The 9,204-nt window shown below is 47.8% G+C and overlaps 1 protein-coding gene across 2 annotated transcripts in view; it reads left to right on the top strand.

Annotated features, from left to right (window-relative positions):
- SMPDL3B (sphingomyelin phosphodiesterase acid like 3B) overlaps positions 1 to 9,204 on the top strand; it is a 14,875-nt gene that overhangs the window by 1,616 nt on the left and 4,055 nt on the right. The window contains exons 2-6 of one of the 2 annotated variants that reach the window (XM_006014822.2): positions 4,062 to 4,275; positions 4,692 to 4,789; positions 5,384 to 5,527; positions 8,452 to 8,624; positions 8,768 to 8,948. In XM_006014822.2, the coding sequence (XP_006014884.1) occupies positions 4,062 to 4,275; positions 4,692 to 4,789; positions 5,384 to 5,527; positions 8,452 to 8,624; positions 8,768 to 8,948 (810 nt within the window). Of the gene's footprint in view, positions 1 to 4,061; positions 4,276 to 4,691; positions 4,790 to 4,963; positions 5,301 to 5,383; positions 5,528 to 8,451; positions 8,625 to 8,767; positions 8,949 to 9,204 lie in introns of those variants that run through there. The other variant, XM_025212200.1, reaches the window with a different exon arrangement.

The following is a 9,204-nucleotide window of genomic DNA, read 5'->3' as shown; positions in this document are numbered from 1 at the left end:
GCTCTTCCACTAGAAACCATGAGTGTACAGATGCTCAAGATTTTTTTCCTAGAGCAAATATAGCCACTCCAGGAGAAAAAGAAACTGGGAACCGCCAGGGTTAAATTGCTCCCAGGAGATTTTTCTCCTGGGAAAGCAAATATTTGTACGTTTCCTTCTATGAGAAGTCACAGCACAGTCCTCCAGCATCCCAGGGTGTTGTTCCTGCCCCTCCCAGCAAGACAGTGAGTACATCTACATGAGACATTCTACTGCACACTGTACTAATCTAATAAAGTAGTGTCTCCATCTACACGTGTGCAGTTACTGTGCAGTAGATTAGTCTAATGTGCCATTTTCTAGTACTTGTAGATATTACCTGTAGCAAAGTCTAATGACTGTAGATAGTACCTGTAGCAAAGTAGATTAGTCTAACGTGCCATTTTCTAGTACATGTAGCAAACTGCTTCTGGTCAGCCTAGGTATCAGGGAGCCGTAGGGGACAGGGAGAGCTGTCCCAGCTGCCAGAATGCTGCCTACCAGCCATGTGGAGATTGGGATGGGTCCCGATCTCCATGTGCTGGGATAGCTGTCCAGGCTGCTGGGCCCCACTCTCTATGGGGCTGGAAAGCAGCTACCAAGCAACCAGCACAGCTCTCCTCTGCCCTGCAGATATCGGGATCAGCTCCCATGACCCCTGCCAGCCCAGGGCTGGCACCTGGGGGAGCCTGGAGCTCCCCTTGGCTGGTGCAGGGGGGCAGAACAGGGTAGGAGCAGCCCTAGATTGAACTCCCATCAGGAGCAAATTTGCTCTTGACAGACGCGTGTTCAGATGCATGTCGGAGCACAGTTTAATGCATCTGAATTTTCTGCACAGAAAATCGAGGCACATTAATTGCATGTGTAGATGTACCCAGTGTGTCACGGGGGCTTGATTCTACTGGTCTAACCAAGCAGGGAGCAGAAAATGCGTCTCAAAATCCCCACATTGTGCTGCAGGGAGACGCAGGCTGACCCTGAGTGGTTGTCTACACATGCTTTAATGCACTTTTCCTAATGCACATTAAATTTAGTACCTCCAGGCATTTTTACACATGCAAGCATCACAGCACCGGGCACTTTGAAAAGTGCCTGGCCCTGTGACGCTTGTAGTTGTATAAGCAGCAAAATGTGCATCAGCGCTGAGAAAATGGTGGCAGCGCACTTTTGAACTAAAACACATCAGAGGTGCTTTAATTCAAAAGTGCACTGCCACCGTTTTCTGCGCGCTGATGCACATTTTGCCACTTAAACAATTGCACACGGCACAGCACAGTTCACCTCAGCTCACATACGGAGCAGACTCAATTAACTGAGTCTGCTCTCCAGTGTGAGGTACTAAATTAAAGGGCAGCCTAATGCGCAAATGCACAGTAGCCCAAATGCATGCTTTTTGGTTGCACTTAATGTGTAGTAGCCTATTTTACAGTGTATTAGTGTAATAGCATAGTTTTTTACGAGATGCTTTAATATGAAGTAAAATAGGCTACTGCGCATTAAAGTGCACGTATAGATGCATCCAGCAATGCTTTCACAGATCTCCCAGCAGTGGCTATCGCTGGGCAGCCAGAAACAACACCACCAAACTCCTCTCTTATGTAAACAGGACCGCTAGAATCGCCATTACCCTAGTGACAGAAGAAAAACCAAAGTTCCATGGTTTTCACTTCAAAGCTCATGACAAGGCCAAGTCTGAGCAGCGGGAGCATGTACAGGAGGCTTTGGCTAAGCAAAACCAAAATATTCTCTGAGGCTTCCACCAGCGTACAAGCCAACAAGGTCTCTGCCACGTTGCTTTCCATACAATCTGGAGACATGCACAGGACATACATCCCTTGTCAGCCCCTAATCCAGTGTCTGAGAGTGCCTTGAGATCCTTTGAGGGATGCCATGAGATCTCATGCAATGTTAACACTGTTAGGTATGCAAACATGATTCACAAGATAAACCCAGTGATTTCAAATAAGAATCCATAGTGTTAAAAAATGACCTTTTGTGGTCTTTTTGAGTTCTTTGTAATAGAAAAAAATGCTATATTCTGGAAGTGAAAAGTGAAAACTAAGAGCTGGCATTTTCTGAAGGGTGCCTTGAGCCTAAAAGGTTGAGAACCACTGCCCTAACCCCATCTCTCTTTGATGACAGAAGCCTAGGCTAAATGAGTTCAGGGAGTTCCTAGTTTTGACTCTAGAAGTAGATTTGCATTTGTTCCTGGACAAGTTGTGCCTGTGTTTACCTTGGAACAGGCTGTGCAAAACGGCACCATTCTGTTTTGACTCGTGTTTCAATGGAACTGAGTTTCGTTTTAAATTTCATTTCGATTTGAAACCGCTGTTCCGTTTCGTTTAGTCAAAACAGTTTAGCTGTTTCGACATTTCACCCATAGGCTATAATGGGGAAGCCTGAAACAGCCTATAACTTTGTCATTTCTGACCTGATTTGGATACAACTTGTAGGAATGGTAGCCCTTTCTGAGGGCATGAAGCCTGCCAAGTTTCAAGGAGATAGGTGCACGGTTTTCAGGGAAACTGCACCTCGAAGTCTTGAAAGCAAAAAACTCATGTCACGTGCATGTGTTAAGCCACAGCGGGGTCAAAACTGCAGGGATGGTAGCCCCTGCTGAGGCCACAAAGCCTGCTGGCTTTCAAGGAGTCAGGTGCAGGGGTTTGGGGAAACTGTACCACAAGCTGTGGACAAGCAAAACGCGTGACATGGGTGACACCGTGTGTTAAGGCGCAGCAGGGTGAAAGCTGCAGGCCTGCTAGCCCCTGCTGTGGCCATGAAGCCTGCCAGCTGTCAAGGAGATAGGTGCAGGGGTTCTGGGTTCTGGGGCCCTGCACCTCTAGCTGCTGACAGGCAACATTTGTGACATGGGTGGGTGACAGTGTGTGTGTGTGTGTGTGTGTGTGTGTGTGTGTGTGTGTTAAGGTGCACCCTCACTCAGCTGACACCAAGGCAGAAAGCAGGGCAGTTCAAACAATGCTGCCTTCTTTGCAGTTTTTCCATCCCTCCCCCAGAGCACTGGGATTGGAGGGGACCTCAAGAAAGGATGACAGTCACTGGCCAGCTACACAGTTAATAATGAGAGCAGTCCTTCCCCCCCCTTCCTCCTCCTCCCTCTCCTTACTTTAGTTTCTGTTTCCCTGCAGGCAAGCCCAGTTTAAGCTTTGAAACGCGAAACGTTTCGAAATTTTCGAAATGTTTTAACTTGCCTCGTTTCATTTCAAGGCTGTTTTGAAGCTCTCTGTTTCATTTCGAATTTGCTGTTTCGAGCTCGAAACGAGTCAAAACAAAACTGCCAGCAAAATTTCGCACAGCCTTAACTGTTAGTACTTCTAATTTTGTGAACCTTGTTTAGGATTTATTCCCAGAAGATAAACATGGACATCTGAATGACTGCACTTTGTCCTGGGATAAAATAATTTATTGCAAGACAAGTGTGATGTCTTTGTAGTTTCAAAACCCATCAGAGATTTTAGTTGCTCTGTAGGCTTGCAGGGAGCTACCTGCTGTGGCTTTTTTGCTCACCTACCATCTAGTGTCTCCCAGATGGAAGTAGAAGGCCCCAAACCCACTCATGATAAAGTGCTGCTGAGTTTATTCAAGCTGTGAAATATGATTGATTTACTGTGGGAGATTAGCTAGGTTATGGATTGCCCACCTAACTGCTGTGATATTGGATTATTAGCATCTCATAAACACTCAACCTTGCAGTGCACTGTGCTGTGGGTTGTGCTGCTCTGCAATGTTTCCACTAAGGAAATGATTTACGCTGCACTGCGTTGTGATGTTTGTATTGTTGTGTTGATTTGCACTGTGCTGGCATACAGTGTGTCAGACCAATGGCTTTAGAGTTATGCTGGTAAATTGCCAGAGAAGATGCTCTTATTTTGGAATAGCTGGCACTGCCTGATGAACTCTTTCAATAAAACTATAGCAGTGTGAGTCTACCATCATAATACTTTATGACTCATGACTCCCCCACTGGCCAGCTCTTCCAGGTGACTGTTTTCTCTGCACTATCATGTTTCTTTTGTCTTTGTTAGGTCACTTTTGGCATGTCACAGACCTCCACTGGGATCCTGAGTACACCATGACAACAGATCCTCTCAAGGTGTGTCCATCTGCTGGATCCCAGCCAGTATCCAGTGCTGGGATGTGGGGAAATTACCTGTGCGATTCTCCCTGGAGTCTCATAAACTCCTCCATTTATGCCATGAAGAACATTCTGCCTGCTCCAGATTTCATCCTTTGGACTGGGTAAGGAAGTCGTGCCCAGCAGTGGCAGAAAGGACGTGATCACAAGATAAACTTATGAATGTCATTGTTGGGATGCCATGTACAGGAGTACTTTCAATTCCACTCCCAGGGAAATGTCAATAGCTTAGTGTTAGTGCTGTTGCTCAGTGATCAGCAATTGCAAACAAATAGTTGTAGTCACATCTTTCTTTCTGTTCTTGAAGACAACTGTTTTCTATTGCAAATGCCAACTGTTCATACTTCTCTCCCAAAAGAATCCCCACTAGCTTGGCTTTACAACCATGAGATTTTAAAGATTATAAAGTCTGAGTTGCCATGCGCACCACTAACTGCACCACAAAGGTCTGTCCATGTTGTACTACACAGGCTGTTGTGGTCCACTGCTAGCTGTATCTGATATTTGTGCTGTTTTCTAGTGATGATACGCCTCATGTCCCCAATGAGAGACTTGGAGAAGAAGTGGTGCTGGAAATAATTGGAAATCTGACTGCTCTGATAAAACGTGTATTTCCAGGTATGATCTGGCAAATAAAGAAGGGTGAAGTGTAACAACTATCTGACTCCAGTGCCTCACTGGGAGGAAAAAGCAGTTTGAGTGTGCAGAGACAATAGATCTAGAAAAGGAGGGCCATCTAAGGGATCAGCATAAAGGCAGCAGGCACTACAGTTATTTATCTCATTCCTATAGGTTGTACATAGGGGAAGTAAGGAGGGTATCTGGCTTGCCCTCCTTGTTCCTAGTTACCTTCACTGCTGAAAAGAAAAACGCACTGCAAGAGAGGAACTTTGAAAAGAAACAACTTTAAAAAAATTCAAGGTGAAGAAAAATCTGAGAAATCTGCTGCTGCTTGAACCTGTCAACAGTGGGGAGAAAGCATTTTACCAGCTCCATGGCATCATGCTCTTGGTACAGAGTCTAAATGTACTGCATCCCCTGTTCATGGAAGCACAAATATGGGGCCTTCTTCTGAATGGTGCTGTATCCCACTGTCAGACTCCTGCACCATTTTATTACCTCCAAAGCTGTAAGCTCACTTGGCATTCGTAAGCATTGGTATTCTGAAACAGGCAGAAATGTCTTCACATTTCCTCTTCTGTTTCCCTGTAGACACTAAAGTCTATTCTGCAATGGGCAATCATGACTTCCACCCCAAGAACCAGTTTCCAGGGGAGAGGCACAGGATCTACAACAAAACAGCTGAGCTGTGGCACTCCTGGCTCAGCAGTGCTTCCCTTTCAACGTTCATAGCAGGCAAGTTCTGAACCTCTGGTACTGCTGCCTCATGCTGTCTGCATTGCTGAGATGAAGGAAAGTTCCTGGGCTATTCTTGGGGCATTCTTTTCTTGCTGTGCTGTTAGCAGTGTTGCCATCCATGGAGATGGGGCCATATCTGTACTTGGGGGAAGTACCCAACCTCACACCACTCGCATGTGCTGAATTCACTTTCTCTGGGGAGAAGAAAAGCCACTTCCTCATGTTTCCTTTTCTCACTACTGCATAAAAGAATGTCCCAGTACTGTGTCTCAATATAGAGGAACTGGAGGATTGCATTGTAATGAATATAAAGGGGATGTTTTAATGATACTGCTGGACCCAGATGCACCAAGTTCTTTCTGGCTCTCTAGTGCTTAGATTGATGTCTACAGACTGTCATCATCACACTAGATCAGGGGTAGGCACCTTTTTTTGGCCAGAGTGCCAAAAAACACCACAATGCCTACCTTGGAAGGTGCTGGAGTGTCGGCATGCCAGAAAAACAAAATGAGGGCAGGGGGTACATGGCAGGATGCCCTGCTTGTCCCCCTGCCCCACAGCCCGGGCTCTGTGGCTGTCAGCAGCTACCCCGGCTCTGGGTAGCTGCTGGAACCCAAGCTGCTCCCAGCAGGGTTTGCAGCATCCCAGCTGCCTGCTGAGAACAGCCCGGGCTCCAGGCTGGCAGCAGCTACCCAGAGCCGGGACCAGCTGCAGCCAGGATGCTGCAAACAGCTGTACCGGGCTCTGGAGCCCTAGCATCAGCTCTGTACCGGAGCATGCACATGTGCCTCAGAGCAGGTGGTGGGAGAGGGGCCTGAGGCAGTGCAGCCCCAGTCTCTCCCCCACTCCCAGCACAGAGCTGGTGACTGGGCAGCTGTTTGTAGCCAACCTAGGCTCTGAGCAGCTGCAGCAACCAGTGGGCAGGCTGCAAACAGCTGCACTGGGCTCCACAGCTCCGGCATCAGCTCCATGCTGCTGGCGACTGCGTGCACACCTCGGGGCGGGCTGTGCTGCCTCGCTGTCTGCTCTGAGGTGTGTGGGCAGTCGCTGCCAGTACGGAGCTGATGCCAGAGCTGTAGAGCCTGGTGCAGCTGTTTGCAGCCTGCCTGCTGCTTGCTGCAGCTGCCCAGAGCCTAGGTTGGCTACAAACAGCTGTGCCGGGCTCCGGAGCCCAGTCACCAGCTCTGTGCCGGGAGCGGGGAAGAGACCAGGGTTGTGCTGCCTCAGGCCCCACCCCCACCGCCCACTCCAAGGCATGCATGCATGCACTGGTACAGAGCTGATGCCTGGGATCCAGAGTCTGGCACAGCTGTTTTCAGCCTCCTGGTTGCAGCTGGTCCTGGCTCTGGGTAGCTGCTGCCAGCTGAGAGCCTGGGCTGCTCCCAGCAACCAGCTGGGACACTGCAAGCCCTGCTGGGAGCAGCCAAGGCTCCGTCGCTGGCAGCAGTGACCCAGAGCCGGGGCTGGCTGGGGCGTGCTGAGCAAAATGGCCTCACATGCCATGCTCAGCATATGTGCCGGGGGGTTGCCGACCCCTGCACTAGATCTCCTTTAACCTTGCTTGACTTAAGCAGCCATGGAAAGAGTTGCTGGCTATCCTGCAGGGATTTTGTTCCCTATTTATCAAATGAACAGAAAACTCTCAGACATGTGCAGGACCACACTGAGCTGGTTTCACTCTGGGCTACTTTACAAAGCATATCCTAACCTTTGCATCACCTAGCAGAAGCTCTGAGACCACTGGTGCAGAAAGATCTGAGGGCGCTACCAGATGACAAGTGCAGCTGGCAGCAAAGATCGGGAAGGAGTCAAACAGCCTAGAGTAGTGACAGAACAGATTAGGAATTAGAGAAGTAAGTCAGCAGGGCTGGATTGGATGTATCCTAGGGTACTGAAGGAACTGGCTAAGGAAATTTCAGAGCCATTAGCTATCTTCATTGAAAACTCATAGATGAAATAATTGCATTTACAAATACAGACTATGGAATGACTGGCTAGGCTGCAGTACTGCAGAGAAGGACCTGGGGGGACTGGTGGACCGTATAAGCCAGCAGTGTGCTCTTGTAAAAAATGTTTAAAAGGCAACAGTGTATTGGGGTGTATTAATAGGAGGGCCACCTGCAAATCAAGAGAAGTGATTCTTCTGCTGTTTTCAGCACTGGTGAAGCCTCACGTGGAGTATTGTGCCCAGTTTGGGACCCCACACTTCAAGAAATATGCAAACAGATTGGAAAAAGCCCAGAGGAGAGCCATGAAGATGATTAGGGGCCTGGGAAGCAAGATTTATGAGGAAAGGCTGAAAGAACTGGGATTATTTAGCTTGGAGAAGAGAAGACTGAGGGGGGATTTGATACCAGTCTTCAAATACCTGAAGGACAGTTATGGAGAGCATAGATGTGGGTTTATCTCTGGCTGCAGGGGACAAGACTAGGAGCAATGGCCTCAAGCTGCAGCAGAGGAAGTTTAGGTTGGAGATTAGGAGGAACTTTCTGACTATGAGGGTGGTCAAACTTTGGAACAGGATACCTAGATAAATTGTTGAAGCTTCATCTTGGAAAATTTTCAAGAGCAGGTTGGACAGACACTTGGCTGAAATGGTTTGGTCAGGGATGATCCTTCTTCGAGCAAGGGGCTGGATTAGCTGACCCCATAAGGGTGTGTGTCCCTTTCAGCCCTGCTTTCCTATGTTCCTATGGTCTTACGACTTTACTCAAATCACGGTGTCATCTGATCCTGTTACAATTAGAGAACTATAACACATAGTGTTCAAAATGTTGACAGGTGCTGGCACCTTGTCCAGATTAGGGCTCTCACCACTTCTATACAAATGTTGCTGAACAAAAAAAAGAAATGGGGTGTTGAGAGCACAGATCTTCCTGGCCATTCCTTCATGTCCTTCTCTTGCTGGGTATGTTTTGCAGGTGCTTTTTACAGTGAAAAGCTTGTAAGCCCAAATTCATCAGGGCGAATTATTGTCCTCAACACTAATCTGTACTACACCCAGAACGATCGGACTGCTGGTATGGAAGACCCGGCAGGACAGTTCAAATGGCTGGAAGATATGCTGAATAATGCCTCAAAAGCAGGAGAAATGGTAAAAATGCTTTCTTAAGGGATTCCCCCCCACAGTATCTCTTCCACTGCTGAGCCCCCTTTTATCTGAAAGTCTGGATAGCCTGTCCTCTGCTTAGAAATCCAGAGTTCGTCTGTACTCAGCTTGGTTCCTCATTTTGGCAGGTCTATATTGTGGGGCATGTTCCACCTGGCATCTTTGAGAAGAAGCGAAGCAAGCCCTGGTTCCAAAAGCAGTTTAATGAGCGCTATGTAGAGATTGTGCAGAAGCACCACAGTGTGATAGCTGCCCAGTTCTTTGGACACCATCACACTGACAGCTTTCGAATGTTTTACAGCAATACAGGTACCAGTCCTCAGCGTCATGTGATGTCTTCCCTGACAGCCTTGCCCACACCAGCAGAGTGCACATTGCAGATAAAGATTTTCATAGATCACTCCCTGAATGCTGTTTCCTGGAAATGGTTGACGTTCTAGGAAAGGTTTGTTCTGCATCACAACCCCTGAAACGGCATGGACCGCTAGTCTTTTCTGGCATAGAAATGATTTCAGTACCTGTGCAGTGGGATACTTACTGCAAACCACTGTCAGCCAGAGGTGCA

This window comes from Alligator sinensis, unplaced genomic scaffold, assembly GCF_000455745.1.
Source record: "Alligator sinensis unplaced genomic scaffold, ASM45574v1 scaffold264_1, whole genome shotgun sequence".
NCBI lineage: Eukaryota > Metazoa > Chordata > Crocodylia > Alligatoridae > Alligator > Alligator sinensis.
The sequence above is the reverse complement of the archived record's forward strand: the minus strand, read 5'-3'. Positions and strand labels throughout refer to the sequence as shown.